Genomic DNA, 16,388 nt, shown 5'->3' with positions numbered 1-16,388 from the left:
TGATAATATCAGCTGTGATGGATGGGGCTGGCCTGAATTTTCATGAAGTCGGGAGAGCAAAGCAAAAAAGTAAAGACATCGAGGCTACTAGTGTAGTACTCGTGCCCATAGGGTCCGGATTGACTACCAAGAGGTAGGTATTCACAGTCCGAAACTCAGAGGACACGACCAAGTTCCCAAACCCGTCAGTTGTCATCCCCTACTCGAGGTTTGACAAACGCACAAGTTTTCTAGTTGTGCTCCGGGGTTATGCTAGAGGTGCCTCGATCATCCCTCTCGGTCTACACCCAGCAAGTACGCCGCCCACTTCTCAAAATGGTTGGGACTCAGGGAGCCAAACATGATGATGCTACAGTTCAGAAATCCAGAGCTACAACGCTTACCAACTTCATACCTTTTACGCTAACAATGTCATTTTGGTTCTTTTCCTACCTACCCACCCGTGCTTTTACTCCTTTGTTTCGATTCAACAGTACACGGGCTAAACAAAAACTTGATATGATACAAGTGAGAAAGAAAAAAGGAAAAAAAATGCGAGAAGACATAGGATCGAAAGCGTGGAAAGCAACTGGCTTTCGTTCTTTTTACCTCGATTTTACCTTCCTGCAACGGATGCTGATTGATGTCTTGTTACTCCCGAAAAGACAATGGCGAAACGCTTTTGAGTGTACTGTCCTAAGTTGCCGAGTTTGTATGCGACGGGCGCCACTACCGTGTATGCGTTGACGAAATCTCTAACCAGTGCCACCTGGAGTTCTAGACCTCCAGTTGTCTTTGGACTGATGTGACTGATAGACTGATTGAACGGAAGGCCGGACGGATTGCCATTCGGACTTGGGCTGATGAGCATGCAAACCATTGCTCTTTGAATCGTTATGACGCGGTTACCTTAGCCACCGGAAAAGATAATCACATCCGCTTTGGACGACCAAGTGTCTCGAATATGAATACCTCCCACTATTCTTCTGGTCGTGGATAGTTGACACGGTCCATAGTCAAGTATGACACATGAGAAGTGATCATCGTGGCTTACCCTTATCGTCGAAGGAAAAGGGAAGAATAATACTGAGTGGAAACTTGAGAGCAGTGAGAGGGGGCTGATGATACCCACCACGAGACAAACCGGACCAGTATGTTGTTGTTGCTTAGGAGGTCTGTCAATGCTGTTTCGCAACCATCATGTCTAGTAGCGCCGCAACTTTCTGGGGTCTTCGTATCCGCCGTCGTACCCGCGTTTCCTGGATGAGTCGTCGTGATCTCTGGGCCTGTCGTAGTCGCGGCCACCGTGATACCCACCGTCTCTGGATTCCCTTGGGGCTCCGGGTTCTCTAGGCCTGATGGGCTCCATGTTGCTGCCAGTCTGCCGAGCGTTGCGTTCGCCGCCGCGGAAACCTCCGCCGCCAGATCTGTCATCATATGAGCGACCGCCATCACGCCCACCGTACCCACCGCTGCTTCCGCTAGGACCGTCCCTGCGGCTGTCGCGATCGCGGTCCCTGTCACGATGACCGTCACGGTCACGGCCGCCGAAGCCACCACCGGGGCCATTGGGAGCATTCGACGGAGGCGAGAAACTGCTGCCACCTGGGCCGCTGAAGCCACGGCCGCCGTCACGTCCGCCGCCAAAACCGCCGCCACCGCTACGTCCACCGAAGCGGTCACCGCCTCCAAAGCCGCCGCCGGGGCCGCCACCACCCCTGAAGCCGCGGTCGCGTCCTCTAAATCCGCCACCGAAACCACCACCGCGGAAGCCACCGGGGCCGCCAAATCCACCGGGACCCATGGGCCTAGCAGGCATTGCCTTGGTGTAGCCACGACCACCAAGACCGCCACCGAGACGACGAGGTTTCCATCCCTTGACCGTGCGGCCTCGCTCTACATCGACCTTGATGCGGCGATCCTTAATACGGGCGCCATCACAGCCATCTAGAGCAGCTGGATTGCGCATGCGCCACAGGCGCAGGTGTCAGTAAGGCCTTACCATGAAGAAACAATACTACCTTTCAAGGTATACGACGTGGAAGATGGATGGATAGAGGGAAGACGAAAAAGTTTCCGCAGGACAGGCAAGCTTGAGGGCCATTCGAGTCCTGGTTGTGGGCTTAGAGAAAGCACCGACAGCGGGCGTTTCCTTGTCTATGTGTGCTGGTTGAATGTCAAGAAGAGGGGGGGTCAAGGGGGGCTGGTCATTACCTCTCATGTCCTTTTCGCGTTCGAAAACGACAAAAGCATAGCCACGATGGGGCTTTTTCTTCTTGTTTGGGTTCTCATCGGCGTGGGTATCTCTGATGATACGGATCTGTTTTTTTTTTTGGTGTCAGTTCTTGTCAATTAACACACACATAGCTGTGTAATCAGGATATAGGAGGGGGGGTTTGCAAACTCACACGCTCGATGGGACCGTAGCGGCTGAACTCGCGCTCGAGATCCTGTTCATCAGCACGGTAGTCAAGACGCGCCACTATCAACGTCTTGAAAGCATCTCCTCTGATGTTGGGATCGTCATTGGGGTTGTCTACAGATAAACGCCATCGGTTAGCAAGCCGCATGACAGCAAGATAATGATCAAGTAAAGGAGTAGCGAGTACAACTGCGCGCAACGTTGGGGGTTTGCCGCGTACAATTCTTGGGACCCTCGGTCAACAGCTTCTCCAAAGCTTCCTTCTTCTCGCGCTTCTTGCGGTCGCGCGCCTCCAGCCAGCTCTCGGTGGGATGGTACTCGTATTCTTGCTCGTAGGCCTGCATGGCAGGAAGGAAGTCGGCAACGGGGGTGATGAAGGCCGACTTGCGCTCTTCGGGAGCAACATCGCAGGGCGGCACCCAGCGCAGAGGTGGCCGGGGCGCGAAGAGTGCGAGGAGGTTAGGCGGGAGCCGGTCTGTCATTGTCGCTTCACGTTGTCGCTGTTGTAGCTGGTCAAGTGGTGTTTTTGTTGATCTTATCTGTCGTCGAATCAGAAATCGATATGTCGGAAACCAGGAAATGTAGGTCGTCGTCTGTCGTTTTATCCACTGTTCGGAAAGCCGGGCGAGAACAGTTCAATAAAGCTTAACACTGTTACTGTTTGCCAATTCTTGTGATGACGATAATGTGGTGGTGTCGGTTTACGAGAAAGGTCAAAACCGCATTTTCGCGACTTTGCTTGGACAGCTGAAGAGAGAGACGGGAGAGAGGGTGGGAGGCGGGAGCAGCAAAGGGCCCTGCCTGTTGTTGTGTCGTCCACTGCCTGGCAGCCTCGCAGCGACTGGAGCTCTTGCTGTGCCCTGGGCAGCTCTCGCGCGCTCGACCACCGAACGACTGAGTGCGAAAGAGGGACCGTGCACCCTTCGTCTTATCACTACGCACACACCCGAGGAGGAGTGCAATCGCGTGAAATCCTGCCGACCGCTTTTGCAGTTGGGCGGGTCCCCCCCAGTGCCGTGCCGGCGCGCGACGGGGCGGGAGTCTGGCAGAAGTTCAAGTCGCACCCGCCCTCCGGATCATGAACCCTGGTGGACTCGGACTTGTTGCAAGGCGAGGACGGCGGCGAAGAAGAAGAAGAAGAGCATCACAACAATGACGGTAAAAGCATTGACGCAGATCTCCTCTGCCGGCCGTGTAAGTTAGACCACAGCCTGAGCAATTAAACAGTTTGATCAAGAAGAAAAACAAATTGCTAATCGTTGATTGTTTTGTCTCTAGAATGGCGTCGGCGCATTCGTCTTGCAGTGCAAGAAGTTGGACATCCACTACAGTGACTGGGCCGGCAGCTCCCGGGGCATGAAGTACGTTTACGATCCTTCGACATGAACAGCAGCACTACCCCTTCCGATCAAACACTCTTCCTGCATACCGAGTCCTATTCATGCGTCCTCGATCATCATCCAAGACCTTCACGCCCTCCTTCGTCTTCCCACGTCGCCCTCGTTCCATACCATCCAACCTCCAACCCTCCTCGTCCCTCCAGTCTCCCTTCGCGACCTCTGCAGACAGACCCTTTCACTAACACTTCTTTCCTCCAGCGGCTTCATCAAATCCCTCCTCCCCAAATTCGCCGCCGCCAACCCGCAAATCGAGTTCGTCGTCTCTCCCCGGCCCGCCAAGCACCCGATCCTCATGGGCCACTACATCAACGGGCGCACCAAGGCCATTTGCGTGCGCAACATGGAGCCGCTCGAGATCCTCAAGAAGGCCGAGCTCCTCCGCGACGCGAGCGGCGAGAAGCCCCAGAAGTTCAAGAAGCCCGTCACCAGCACGAACCCCAGTGTCAGAGGCGTCTGGTCGCCTTACCATGGGCAGGGTATGGCTGTATAAAGCGGAAAAGGGAGGAGCAGGTGCTGGTGCTGGTGCTGGTGCTGGTGCTGGATGGATTGGTGCTGGACTGAATTGGTGCTGGACTGGATTGGTGTTGGACTGGACTGGTGCTTGACCGGTGTTGGCTCGGTTGAGTACCAGGTGGATTGTATATACCATGTTGAATGTATGAATATGAATCAAGGACATGAAAAGAGTTTCTGGATGTATCAAGGGTTTCGGTTTGGCTATATGGTTGTGATCAAGTCCTTCCAGAGCTATCGAGTTCCCATGATGAGTTGCCCCAGTTCCAAAGAATCAGACATTATCTTCTGGTGCTTAGTGGTTGACTGTTGATATTGGAACTTGGGATGAACATCTAAGAGCGAATGGAGGAGCCGCGGAGTTGTGGTGTCTGGTGTCACAAAAAGTCATGAACGGGCTACGGGAGGCGAAACTACGGTCTTCGATCCCAAATCGAACGAATTCAGGACATTTAACTTTTTTGTATTTTCGCCGTGTCCTCAACACCATTTCCCAGCCTATACAAGTGCGGCTGTTACAAAGCTATAACTTTTATGGGCAAGTAATCTACAGGTTGGCGTTGATAATGTCGACGACTGCATCATCTCATGTTAGCCATCTTTCTTCCTCTCGTTGCAACAATGGCAGCTAAGTACTTACACTCGGGCTTCAAGCTGGCACCGCCAACAAGGAAACCGTCAATGTCCTGCTCCTTGGCAAGGTCCTTGCAGTTCTTGGCGTTGACAGAGCCACCGTAGAGGATGCGAGTCTCCTCAGCAACCTTGTCGCTGACGTTCTGCTTGAGCCAGCTGCGGATGGCGGCGTGCACCTCCTGGGCCTGCTCCTTGGTGGCGACGAGGCCGGTGCCAATGGCCCAGATGGGCTCGTAGGCGATAACCACGTTCTTCCAGTCGTTGATCTCCTTGGCGAGAGCGGCGAGCTGGTTCTCGACGAACTTGATGGTCTCGCCGGCCTGGCGCGTGTCCTTGGACTCGCCGCAGCACCAGATGACCGAGATGCCGTTGTCGAGGGCGTACTTGGTCTTGGAGGCAATGAACTCGTCCGACTCGCCGAGCTCGTTGCGGCGCTCAGAGTGGCCGAGAATGACCCACTTGACGCCGAGATCCAGGAGCTGCGTGGCGCTGATCTCGCCGGTGAAGGCGCCGTTGGGCTTGTTGAAGACGTTCTGGGCGGCAACCTCAACGTTGGGCTTCTGGAGGTTCTGCTTGACGAAGTCAAGGTAGAGAGCGGGAGGGGCGATCACGACCTCTGTTTATGTTCTGGTCAGCATTTGAGCATTGTACTGCTAATTCCACCCTGTCTTTTTTTGGTCTGGCGTTGCAGACATACCGGCGTTAGGGTCCAATTGGGCGTTGTTAAGGTTGTCAACGATGGCCTTGAGATCCTTACGGGTCCCGTTCCTAGAAATAGGGGTTTGTTTGGTTAGCTGGCCGAGTCGTTACCGCGGGGTTTTGGTGGCATATGACGGGGTGCGCTGATGATGATGATGGTAATGGCGGGGTAAAAGTGTTGGGGAAAGCTCCCCTCAGCTCTGGGAAGGGAATTAACGCACATCTTGAAGTTACCGCCGACAAAGAACTTGCGAGCCATTTTGAGCGATTTGTTTTGTTTGGTAGTACTAAAAAAGGGGGGTATCTAGGGGGTTGCTGGAAGCAGAAGCAGATGGCAAAGTTGTGATGATGATGATGTTGTTGTTGTTGGAGTGGAAGTTGGAAACAGAGCTCGAGATGGGACAGGACGAAGTGGGGATAGGGTACCTCTATGTAGTGTACCGCTGGAGGAGGGGTGGTCGGGACTCAGAAGACTAGCTACTACACTAGGGCGGAGGCATCAGACGTAAAAGTGGATTATCATCTGCAGACCCAGAGGCAGTTCGGGGGCGCCAGACGGAGTGAGCCTGTCACACATTGCGATTCCCGACCCGGAGCTGGTTGTTGTCCCTCGAGGTTTTCGTGTGTGAATGGTTGCTTGGCGGGTGGGATCCAGTTGCGAGAAGGTCCGATTGTCAATGGTGCTTCCAAGCTGCAAGTCCTCCTCTACACTACATCATATGACACCACTTCTCAGCATATCTCATAATGCTTTTTGTTCGAAAGCAAATGACACCACTTTCACGAAACAATTCTCAAGAAGACGGGACTCGGCTAAAGGTAGGTGTGTTTACTTTTTGCTGGTTTGGTATCATTAACTGGGACCCTTGTGTGTCGTCATATCTCCATCCAGTTGTGGATCGCTGTACCTGCGTCCGACTAATGAGGCTGGAGTGCTTGTTGTGTCAACTTCCTGTCCGCTCGTCCGTTCGGCTCTGGATTGACTAGGTATTGTTGATCACCAGCAGAATTGAGATATCGTGTACACGTGTAAACTGTCCGCCTCGTCCTTTCACTTCCTCGGTTCTCCCTCACGATCTGCACATTACCGCCTAAAAAACCCGCCCTTTACTTGCGGCTTCCTGTTTCGGAGCAGGAGGGTTTCCTTGAGGTTCAACGCTTGCCTCTTCACCTTGGGCGCCAGGCTCTGGTTTGTGTTGTTCGGCACAACTCTGAACACTGTCGAACCAACCTTCTCGTCCTTGGGACCCTTGGCCTCACGGACAACCTTTCTCCTCTTGGCTCCTTCGGCTGAATCTGACCTCCGGGGAATCTCATCGTCTTCGTCGTCGGACTCCAAAAGCTCAAGGGGGAGCAATTTCGGAATCTCCCGCTTCCTCTTCTCGGCCAATGCGCCCGCAGCATCCTCTTCAGACTCTGACTCGGCTTCATCCTCGCTCGGTTGCTCAACCTTCTTGGCGGCGCGCTTCTTGGACTTTGCTTGCTCCTTGAGAATGGCATCACGCTCTTGGCGTCTCTTCTTCTCCGCAGCAGCTTGCCTGTAGTAGTTGTCAGAATCATGCTTGAGGCGCGTCATGTTTCACGGTTCCGCATTGTGACTTACTGCTCGGCAGCTTTTTGAGCAGCCTTCTCAGCTTCCAAAGACTTGGCCTGAGCCGCATGGGTAGAGACCGCTTCAGGAGCTTCATCGTCACTGTCCTCCTCTTCCGAATCCTCCTCACTTTGCCCCTGCTGTTCCTTCTTCTTCTCATTCAGCCTCTCTTCCAACGGGTTGACATCCGGTGCTTCTCTTGGCGTGACAAACTCCTCCTGCTCACTGTCGTCGAATGTGATGCGCTTTCCCCGCGGCTGCTCGGTCGGGGTCTGGAACAGTTGCGATTCTCCCTCCATTGTTGTATCAGGGTCCTGGGCCTTGGCAGTTGATGTGGGAATGGGGATCTCGATCTCGACACGTTTGATACTCCTGGCCGAGACGGATGATTCTGTCGATGACTCCTTCAAGGGTGTCTGAACCGTGCTCTCAACCTCCACTTGCTCAGTTTCTACAATCTCAGCGGCCCTCTTCAAGGCAGTCTTCCTGGGGGTGTTCTTCTTGGCCGCAGCCTTTGTTGCACGAGGTGCTTTTGCGGGAGTGGCAGCAGCAGCCTTTTCGGGAGAGTTCTCCCTTGCTACTTGGCCTCGAGTCCTTGGTGCCATTTTGATGATGCGCCGTGGCAAGATTTTTCGATAGCTTTTTGAAAACCCTATATTCTTGTTCAGAACTGTATGTGAACTGATATTTCAGTTCTTGGGAAATCTGAAGATTGAGTGATTTGAATGAGGCGATATGAAGACGGGACGGGAATCTCAAGTGAAGGGACCAAAAGGGTTCGCAATTCGAAGGTTTGAACTTTCTCCAATTCACACTTTTTTTGGCCGACCAGGGTCTGGCAACTGGGGCAGGCAATCGCCGGATTTCCTGATTGGTTCAATTCCTGATTGTCCGCGGTTCCTGACCCTATTCTTGTATTTAGCACACCCCCCTGCGGAGGAGTAAACAACAATACCTAAATCCAACGTTGAGGAGCACTAACAATTTCGCTCGCAGCGCTACCTGCTTCGCTGTACTTCATTGTTGTGACTTGGAGCCGATAACTGTTCGAGAGGGCAGAAATGACATCTTTTTATATCTCTCACGATGACAGATTCTTGAGCTATCCAATTTACCATTATGATTTGATACCCTCTTTGCGTTGGGCCTGAAGACCAAAGCATAGCATCTCTAAGAGGCAAGGTACGGTACTACCGGATGCACTAACAGCTAGGTACCCGAAACATCAACAGTCCCAGGGCATACCTATTCTCCACCACACTTCCTCAACCTCACTTCACCTGCTTCAACTCACCTCGGTCGAAGTGAGCTCCAGGCTCACAACCCCTTTGAAACCCGCCATGCACAGATCCCGGGCTCTGGTGCGGCAAACATGTCGCCTTTCATCCCTACAACCAGTGTCGCCCGTTGCGCTTCATCATGTACGGCCGTCGGTACCATCTCCCCAATCATCCTCATGGAGCTCGCCAAGGAGCCATGGCCAAGCGTCACCACAGCAAGGACGTTCCTATGCCAAAGCGGCCAAAATGCAGCGGAGAAGAGCTGAAACTGGTCGCTATTTCGAAGAGTACCAAGGTCCCACCCTCGAACAATGGGAGTTCCTCGTCCACCATCTCCAGACGCCCAACCTGAGAGCGCAAGATTGCCTTGAGACTGTCCTCGCCTACATGGTCGTGGCCGTCAAGCACGAGTCGACCTGGAAGACGCGCATGATGCGCGAGGACTACTTCCCCATCTCGCGTCTCTACTACTGCGCCTTCCTGCTCGTCCACCCGCACTTTGAGGTGCCGGCCTTCTGGCAGATGGGCATGCACATCTTGCACATGCTGTCCACGCTCAACTACCCGCCCGCCATCCTGACCATGTACCGCTACTTTGAGGCGATCGCCCGCCGCCGCGACCCCAAGAGCGAGACGTACCGCTACATCCAGACCAAGTACCAGGAGCTGCTGAACAAGAATGACGCCAATGCCTGCACCTGGAAGGCCGCCGAGCTGTGGGACCCCAAAAAGCCCGAGATCGCGCTGATGTACCTGAACAAGGCCATGGAGGGCTACAAGCGGAGTCCGGGGAGGTACAAGGTCGAGCCCCTTGTCTCCCACGCCTTGGAAGGCGGCAAGAGTGAGAGACTTCCGTTCCTGGTCAAGACGTTGAGCTTCTTCAGCGACCTGAAGGAGACGTTGCTGGGCTTGGTGGTTCGAAAAGAGACCAGCGCGTACGCACTGCGCAGGCGACTGATGCTCGACAAGCTGTTGCCGCTGGACAAGCGACCTGCGCGCGTGCCGCACTGGACGTGGGAGGGCATGTATCGCGTCAGGAAGGGGATGGCGCTGTCGATGATGGGGGAGATCAGCGAAGCCGTTGAGGAGCTGCGGATCGCGGCCGACGAGCTGGATGTGGAGCAAGGACATTATGCGCTTGCGGTTCTGATGCAGATGGAGGCTGAGAAGATCAGTGACTATTTCAAAGTCGAGAGAGAGGAGGAGGAAGAAGTAGAGCTCGTGTTGTCGAGTGCCTTTATTGACTTCTACAAAGGTTTAGAGACGACGGACGCTCTGATTGGGGCTATGCGGCTCTTGAATGAGGAGGCGGAGCTGCGATTCAAGAGAGCGGCGCAAGGCGGCGATGAGAAGGCGGCGGGAAAGCTGGAGCGCCTTTGCAAGACGAGATTGGACGAGCCCGGGCTTTCCAAGATGGAGAGGGAGACGTATAAGCTGGCTGCTAAGGAATGGGCTGAGCTCTCAGGCATGGGGAAATCGGTGTATGATGAGCTGCAGAAGAACACCGGCCCAATCTTTGCTGATCCCAAGCCGAAGTACTAGAACATCAAAGAAGTCTGCCCCGGCGTATTCAGGGAGGCGGACAACTGTTGGCTCCCAGAGATGAAAGCCACGAAATACACACCATTGATACCATATTCAATATCAGCAGAAAAGCCAGAAGCTAGTGAAATCTCTCTACGAGGAAAAGTACCGCTTTGTCACCACGCTATCACTCATATCACCGTTCCTCATGGCCCTCCAGCCATTCGTCACCATCATCACCTCCATATGCTTCTCGACTTGTGCCTCCCCGGTCCTCTCTCCAACTCACCACGTACCTACCTATTCGCGCCCATCTTATCAATTCCAACGCCTGACCTCCATTCCGCCCTAACTTCCACTTTCCAGATATTTCATCACCAATGCATGATCCTGGGACACATCCTCCCCCATCACCATCACGGTCAGTGTCGATAACAGGTCGGTCGGTCGGTCGGTCGGTCGGTCGGTCGGTCGGTCGGTCGGTAGTCCAACCTCGGTAAATATACTAGTCATAGTAAACCATCACACAAGCCGTCACTCTCCTTACCCACCAATCCAAGTCCTTACCTCTACCCTACCCTATCCTACTTCGAATCCCCAGGACGAGTAGTCTCGTAGTGTAGCAAGCCCTACCCACACAACAGGCGAAGATCGACTCGAGACATGGAGGGAGGAAGTACTCGTTATCTCTAACCCGCAAAAAGCAACGACAACACTACCGCTATTAGTGGAATGTATGCCCGAATCGAACGCATGTATCGATGTACACAGTAGAACAGGGACTGCGGCTCGGAGAAAAACAACGGGCTTGTACCTGCATACCCTGGAGATCATGAAATCCGGGAGGGAAGGCTCAAGGGAGAAAGAGAGAGGTGAGACATTGATGATTCGGTAAGTAAGTAAGTAAGTAAGTAAGTAAGTAGCTATGGAGGTAAGTAACTTGGCTGTTGGGCACTGGGTCGCCAGGTAGCCAGGTAAGTGGATAACTAAGTGATTGACTAACTAGGTAAATGGATAAGTAACAAAGCCGTACAGTCAACGAAGCATATTTTCGAACTCCAATGACCTCGCGAGGCTGATGATATGCAGTGTGTTTGTTCAAATTGACCCAGTCGCCATAAAGCATCATGACCACAAACCTCCAAATCATTGTATCGCAGGGTCTGGTGATCTATGCCAGTACCGAGTCCCTAGATTGTCCCCCAAGTGAAATGCATATTGACTTGTGAAACAACTCATCCTTCAAGTTCCCTTTCACATCGATGTCTCCAACTGTTTTGATCGATAGAGGTAGTTCAAATTGTGGCCAATAAGCAGCTGTGACGGAATAAGAAAGCGGACTGGAACCTACATCGTAGCTTCCCTAGTTAGGTTGTAGATGATAATCCCAATGAGCGGCTTCCGTTGATGAGCTGTGACTGACATGTTTTCGGCTACTTCTCTGGCCAAGATCTATGTCTCGCCCGTCCGTCCGAGGACTCTTGTCTAGGTGTCGATCCGTCACTTCCTTGAGCTGCCGATGGCCAGATGCTGATTATTCGACATAGCTCTTAGAACATAACACAGAAAGGATGAGCTACAAATTGGAGTGTACATCGGGCTCTGACGGAATATTGCTGGCGTGCTGGTTCTCTCGTTGCTTTCCATTGTTGCCTATGGTAGAAGTGATGTAGTTGCTCTTTCCCTATTTGTCCCATTTCCTCTAGAACCTTTTTTCCATGATGCATGAGGGGAAAAAAGAACTAGTACTGGGCATCGTGACCAGCTCATCCTTCTTTCCTTCCTCTCCTTCCCAGAAAAAAAGGGTGATTCGAACAACAAGTAGAAATGACAAATCAAAGGAAAGTGGAGGAGACTAAGGAGAGGGAGGGAAGTGTTGAGACAAAAAAAATGCAAAAGATTTGCGCCAGCCGCGAATCGAACGCGGGGCCCATCGATGGCAACGATGGATTTTACCACTAAACCACTGGCGCTGTTAGGTGATTATTGGTAACGTTTGGAGGAAGTAAGGTTTAAGTATGAAAGATGACTGACTGTTCACTTTGGCTCCGAAACCCCAATTGCGCCAATTTGCAGGAACGGTTTTTGATAAAAGTAAAATGATCTTGCTTGGAAACCATAGCCAGAGAAGAAGAGTAAATGAAAATGGGTATATAGCGAGTCGTGAACCGTAAAATGGGTGAACCCCGGGAAGAAAAGAAGAAGAGAAAAAAACCCGATTATCAAAATCGAAAACACCTTCACGAAGACCCCCTCTTCTGCCTCTTCCTCCCCTTTTTCCCTCCTCCCCTCCCGCTCTCTTCCCCATCCGCATCCTCATCATCTTCCTCCCCACTTTCCTCCTCCCTGTCGCCTTTACTCCCACTCCCGTTCCCTCCCTTCTCATTTCCTTTCTTGATACTGATCAAACACCCCTGCCCTTTGAGTCTCTTTGTCAATGGCGTACTCGCCTTCATCCCCGGGAAATCCTTCGCATTATACACATGAAACGGCTCGCTCATCACCGTCGCGACAATACTACTCCTATCACCCGCCATCATCCTCGCGGGGTCCAGCACAACCAGCGCAAACTTGAGCCGAAAAGTCCCGGGCGTGCGACAGCTCAGGTCGGGGAAACAGAAGAAACAGCCCTCCTCGCCCTTCTCATCGAACCCGACAAAGGGGGACGCAACCAGCGTCCCCATCAAACGCCGCTGCTGCCGGAAATCCTCGGGCATGCTGCTCATGTCCTTGACGCCCGTCTCGTCCCAAATGCTGCAGTGGATGACGCTGAACTGATGCCGCAGGAGCCGGCTGTGCTCCTCGCGTGAGAGCGTGTCGTTGTGGATGGTCAGCTGCACGATGGGCGGCGGGTCGATGACGCGCCGGTCGCGTTCGCCAAAGCCGCAGCTGCGGGCGGCGAAGGGCTGTTGACGGACGAAGATTCGGTAATCGGTCTTTTTGCCTGAGGGTGGTGGTGGTAGGGTGACCGGGTTCCGCTTGTTTCTGGTGTTTTCGGTGCTTATGAGGTTGGATATGCTCATGGGCCGGGATTCCTGCCTTGGGGAACCGCCTTGCTGGGAACTGGATGGGGTCTGTGATCCCTCGGATGATGGAGAGTTGTTGCTGTTGTGGTTCTTGTCGAGTGTCGAGGCTTTCCGTACCATAGTAAAATGGCTGGATGACTCCTGTCTTAATCGTGAGGGCTGCTGGTGGAACGGTGGCCAAGATGGCTCAACATGCGCCTGATGACCGTTGCTCGTTTGCCTTGAACGAGGCTCGTAGGTTGACTCAACGGTTGACCTTTCACTGGCGGAAGTGGAATAGGCTGGGGACAGACGGCCGTCTAGTTGCCTCCCATGATAAGAACGAGCCTCGCTATAGGTAATCGGGAGTTGAGGAGGTGTTTGTCCCACTGGTGAAGGAGTTGGGTAGTCGGAGTAATAAGTCTGGCTATGGCCTCGGTAAACTGGATCGCAGGAAGAAGAAACGGGACCAGGACCAGTGACGGGTAGAATGGTAGTCACGGGAGGCAGCCTGGTTTGTTGCTGTTGGCGATACAAGTGCGGCTGATGTGATTGCTGTTCTGGCATGTAGTGTCCGTGCCTTGAGGAGTAGGCCTCGTAAGGAGTGTGAAGTGATCGAGACATGTTGTTGAGCGTATAAGTGGTGCCAAAGATGTGATGAGAAGACTCGACAGCAGTAGACATTGAGAGGAAGAGGGCGTAAGACGGTGGTTATGGTTCTATAGGTAGGCAGTGTCAGTCAAGGGATCTTCTAGGTCGGCGATGCTGCTGTGTAGCAAGATGGCAACAGCGAAGCAAGAGCGAAGGAATGCGGATGAAGCCGGTTTTGCTTCCGACCAAGAACCGATACGAACCCAGATAACTGGGTTCTGGGATGGAGCATGAGCGGCATGTCTTACATTGGGAGAACAATAGGTCCAACCAAGACAGATGCCAGCAGTGCAGGCGTCTGGTGTTGCATGCAAGGCCGTGGGTATACTTGGCGAATTCCGGGTTCCAGGAGTGAGAACAAGGCCGGCGTAGAGGTACAGGTGAATTTTGTGAGGTTTCGCTGGGGCGGGATGTTGGATGGCGGTCTCTACTGTAGGTAGCCGAGTGGTACTTGAGTGTGTTGAGCAGGATGACAGCCCACCGCGGTGGTCCCTCGAGGCACAAAAACTACGTACAGTTGTAGTAGCCGAGTGCGTTGGTGTACAGGCGGGCCTATGTGTATCGACTCCGAGCAACGCTATCTTGCTGGTCTACTCGAGGATGATAAGGCCAAAACGGGTGGCGAGGGCACGCAGGGGCGAGGCGCTTATGAGTAAAAGGCGCTTAAGTGAAAATGCCGAGGTGTTGAAGGAGCAAATCCAAGGCTAAGCAATCAGACTGGTTGAATTGTAGGGCCAGGGCGGAAGTAGGAACGGGTAGACTGGTGAGAATATATTGAGGCAATATGGCAAAGCCGGGGTAGTTGACAACTGGGGAGATTAAAGAAAGGCTGATATTATGATATTTGCCTGGCCCAGCACCTTGAGGGACGGGCAAGAATGGAGGAGGGGGGGTCTTGAGGCTATCCTAAGTACCACGTCTTTTGAGAAAGAGGGACGAATAAGATGCCCGGCTGTAGATTGCCTAGCAGGGATGCCAAAGTAGACTAGGCGGGTCGATCATTGGCAATCCAGAAAGCGGGTTAATCAGCTTCGGGGTCTTTTCTTCCTGACACTGTCTTGATATCCTGGCCGCTGCAGCATGGAAGCGCTAGATTTGGCTTGGAAGGCGTGGAAGTCAGCAGCAATAAAGGGGAACCATTGGGAATGGAACAGCTGTCGGGGCCGGGCAAAATGTCCGTTACACCAACTTTGAGAGGCCCTGATCTGCATTGTGCTCGGCGTTAGTGTACCTTTGTACACCAGCGAGCAACATGTACGTCTGTTCAAAAGGACAACGGTAACAACGAACGATGACGGTCTCGATCTGCACCGCGTAAGTACCCTTGGGAGATCCCGCGCTAAGGGTAGGTAGCCTGGCGTCAACGATGAACGGCTGTTGAACAAGGGGATGGGTTTCTAGGTTGACTCAGGAACGGAGGGGGTGTTACTGTGTCAACAGGGGGGGAATATGTAAGCAAGCAATGGAGCAACGAAGGGTTGCGCAGGTGGTGGTCGCCCAGGCACGTCACAGTCCACACCCAGCACCGTGGACAATGTTGACGACGGATGGTGAGACCTCAAAGAGGAGAGAGGAGAGAAGAGAGATGAGCGTGGGACATGCAGAGCCAAAAATGTCTACACTGAGTGCCAGTGACGATAGATATGGCCTGAGTTTGGAACAAAAGACGGATGCCGTCTTTCAGTTTGCGGCAAATTAGTAAAAGGCAAAGGTGTTTTGGCTCAGTCTCGACAACGGAACCTAAGAATGCCGTCGAATGAAATCAACATGATGATCCATCAGTCACCTAGGCAGCCTCGTGGGCCCTGTCGCTTTCCTCTCTGATGGCCGGCCATGTTATTGGATGCTGTTGACAAAAGAAAAAGCTCATGTGGTTCCCCTGTTCAGTTGGACGCGGTGTTTGCACAGGACGGAGCCACAGTAATGAGAAGCCAAGTTGGAGGGTGTCACTGCAACTGGGACCGACCGTGACTGTGAGTCTGTGACCGAGACTGTGGTCCTTTGGTCGGCTTGTAGCCCCCGAATCTGAATGAAAGCCTCTTTTTGAGAAACTGCTCATGGTGCTTCGAGTTTGTTTTGTAGCTGAAGTCAAAGTCCATCGCATAAAGCCACAACTCACTGCTATGGCGAGGTGTACGGCCCCAATCATCCCATGAAAAGACGCCACTGGGCTGTTTGTTGGACTGAGATGATGTGGTCAAGCTGAGAGGGGATGGCTCTAGGTCGAGGTAGAGGTAGGCTAGGTCTATGACGGCGTAAAATTGGTAGTGGAGAAAAGACGACGAGACTTTGTTGGGTTAACAGAGGTACCTACGACCCCCTTCCCCCGGCACGTGTCCACCAGGGCCCGGAGATGCAGCAAGAAGTTACCTAGCGAGCCAATCTGGAGGACAGATCTGTGAGCACTCCTGCTAGATGGCCGTCGATGAGATCCATCATGGATTGTTGCCTGCTGCCGAATTACGAGCGAGAAAGGTCAAGCCAAGGGCCCCATCTGCCCCGTCTTCGCTGACCTGTCTCTTTCTGTCTCCTGCTGAGGGGTTACATGTTCCTCCTTTTTCTTTCTTTTTCTTTTTCTGTGCTGCTCCTGCTCCAAATGGTCGACACAATGAGCGGGCGGTCAATCCCTTTTGGCTGCAAAGGGGAAAGAGCGTTGAGGGAGGAGGAAGGTTCGAGGGGCGATCCCATCAT

General features: G+C 53.1%; 7 protein-coding genes and 1 non-coding gene across 8 annotated transcripts; 2 read left to right on the top strand and 6 right to left on the bottom strand.

Moving 5' to 3' along the window:
* Positions 1-1,021: 1,021 nt before the first annotated feature.
* B0T23DRAFT_128631 (U1 small nuclear ribonucleoprotein of 70kDa MW N terminal-domain-containing protein) lies at positions 1,022-3,168 on the bottom strand. Its single transcript, XM_062832151.1, has 4 exons — positions 2,622-3,168; positions 2,388-2,515; positions 2,194-2,299; positions 1,022-1,935 (listed from the first exon to the last, which is right to left on the bottom strand). The coding sequence occupies exons 1-4, from the start codon at positions 2,881-2,883 to the stop codon at positions 1,184-1,186; spliced, it is 1,248 nt and encodes a 415-aa protein (XP_062694623.1). The 5' UTR covers positions 2,884-3,168; the 3' UTR covers positions 1,022-1,183.
* A 385-nt stretch (positions 3,169-3,553) lies between these two features.
* B0T23DRAFT_315180 (thioredoxin-like protein) lies at positions 3,554-4,291 on the top strand (the record flags this gene model as incomplete). The annotated part of the gene is made up of 3 exons (XM_062834847.1): positions 3,554-3,595; positions 3,680-3,762; positions 4,000-4,291. The coding sequence occupies 3 exons, from the start codon at positions 3,554-3,556 to the stop codon at positions 4,289-4,291; spliced, it is 417 nt and encodes a 138-aa protein (XP_062694622.1).
* Positions 4,292-4,756: 465 nt separating this feature from the next.
* On the bottom strand, positions 4,757-6,012 carry B0T23DRAFT_378399 (Triosephosphate isomerase). The gene is made up of 4 exons (XM_062837095.1): positions 5,868-6,012; positions 5,645-5,715; positions 4,955-5,563; positions 4,757-4,890 (listed from the first exon to the last, which is right to left on the bottom strand). Exons 1-4 carry the CDS (start codon positions 5,903-5,905, stop codon positions 4,862-4,864), a joined length of 747 nt encoding a protein of 248 aa, XP_062694621.1. The 5' UTR covers positions 5,906-6,012; the 3' UTR covers positions 4,757-4,861.
* Positions 6,013-6,365: 353 nt separating this feature from the next.
* On the bottom strand, positions 6,366-8,218 carry B0T23DRAFT_378397 (uncharacterized protein). Its single transcript, XM_062837094.1, has 2 exons — positions 7,250-8,218; positions 6,366-7,184 (listed from the first exon to the last, which is right to left on the bottom strand). The coding sequence occupies exons 1-2, from the start codon at positions 7,840-7,842 to the stop codon at positions 6,731-6,733; spliced, it is 1,047 nt and encodes a 348-aa protein (XP_062694620.1). The 5' UTR covers positions 7,843-8,218; the 3' UTR covers positions 6,366-6,730.
* A 2-nt stretch (positions 8,219-8,220) lies between these two features.
* On the top strand, positions 8,221-10,473 carry B0T23DRAFT_378396 (uncharacterized protein). The gene has a single exon (XM_062837093.1). The coding sequence runs from the start codon at positions 8,578-8,580 to the stop codon at positions 10,057-10,059; it is 1,482 nt and encodes a 493-aa protein (XP_062694619.1). The 5' UTR covers positions 8,221-8,577; the 3' UTR covers positions 10,060-10,473.
* A 1,410-nt stretch (positions 10,474-11,883) lies between these two features.
* Positions 11,884-13,936, bottom strand: B0T23DRAFT_128514 (velvet factor-domain-containing protein). Its single transcript, XM_062832150.1, has 3 exons — positions 12,433-13,936; positions 12,076-12,314; positions 11,884-12,007 (listed from the first exon to the last, which is right to left on the bottom strand). The coding sequence occupies exons 1-3, from the start codon at positions 13,728-13,730 to the stop codon at positions 12,000-12,002; spliced, it is 1,545 nt and encodes a 514-aa protein (XP_062694618.1). The 5' UTR covers positions 13,731-13,936; the 3' UTR covers positions 11,884-11,999.
* B0T23DRAFT_t137 lies at positions 11,944-12,014 on the bottom strand. The gene has a single exon. It is a non-coding gene; the product is annotated as a tRNA-Gly (tRNA).
* A 1,503-nt stretch (positions 13,937-15,439) lies between the features above and the next one.
* Positions 15,440-15,926, bottom strand: B0T23DRAFT_128483 (uncharacterized protein). Its single transcript, XM_062832149.1, has one exon. The coding sequence runs from the start codon at positions 15,844-15,846 to the stop codon at positions 15,484-15,486; it is 363 nt and encodes a 120-aa protein (XP_062694617.1). The 5' UTR covers positions 15,847-15,926; the 3' UTR covers positions 15,440-15,483.
* Between the last annotated feature and the right edge of the window lie 462 nt (positions 15,927-16,388).

Source organism: Neurospora hispaniola, assembly GCF_033458365.1.
Source record: "Neurospora hispaniola strain FGSC 10403 chromosome Unknown B0T23scaffold_3, whole genome shotgun sequence".
In the NCBI taxonomy this organism is placed as follows: domain Eukaryota; kingdom Fungi; phylum Ascomycota; class Sordariomycetes; order Sordariales; family Sordariaceae; genus Neurospora; species Neurospora hispaniola.
Note: the sequence above shows the minus strand (reverse complement) of the source record. Positions and strands in the feature narration are given on the sequence as shown.

Coding starts and splice junctions, on each gene's coding strand:
- B0T23DRAFT_128514 (XM_062832150.1), bottom strand. CDS start 13,730: ATGTCTACTGCTGTCGAGTCTTCTCATCACATCTTTGGCACCACTTAT. Junction 12,315..12,432: donor TGTTTGATCAGTATCAAGAA/AGGAAATGAGAA, acceptor GGAGGGAAAAAG/GGGAGGAAGAGGCAGAAGAG.
- B0T23DRAFT_378397 (XM_062837094.1), bottom strand. CDS start 7,842: ATGGCACCAAGGACTCGAGGCCAAGTAGCAAGGGAGAACTCTCCCGAA. Junction 7,185..7,249: donor GCTCAAAAAGCTGCCGAGCA/GTAAGTCACAAT, acceptor CAACTACTACAG/GCAAGCTGCTGCGGAGAAGA.
- B0T23DRAFT_378396 (XM_062837093.1), top strand. CDS start 8,578: ATGCACAGATCCCGGGCTCTGGTGCGGCAAACATGTCGCCTTTCATCC.
- B0T23DRAFT_128483 (XM_062832149.1), bottom strand. CDS start 15,846: ATGATTGGGGCCGTACACCTCGCCATAGCAGTGAGTTGTGGCTTTATG.
- B0T23DRAFT_378399 (XM_062837095.1), bottom strand. CDS start 5,905: ATGGCTCGCAAGTTCTTTGTCGGCGGTAACTTCAAGAT. Junction 5,716..5,867: donor GTCGGCGGTAACTTCAAGAT/GTGCGTTAATTC, acceptor CCCTATTTCTAG/GAACGGGACCCGTAAGGATC. Junction 4,891..4,954: donor TGCCAGCTTGAAGCCCGAGT/GTAAGTACTTAG, acceptor GAGATGATGCAG/TCGTCGACATTATCAACGCC.
- B0T23DRAFT_128631 (XM_062832151.1), bottom strand. CDS start 2,883: ATGACAGACCGGCTCCCGCCTAACCTCCTCGCACTCTTCGCGCCCCGG. Junction 2,516..2,621: donor GACCGAGGGTCCCAAGAATT/GTACGCGGCAAA, acceptor GTTTATCTGTAG/ACAACCCCAATGACGATCCC. Junction 2,300..2,387: donor GCTACGGTCCCATCGAGCGT/GTGAGTTTGCAA, acceptor AAAAAAAAACAG/ATCCGTATCATCAGAGATAC.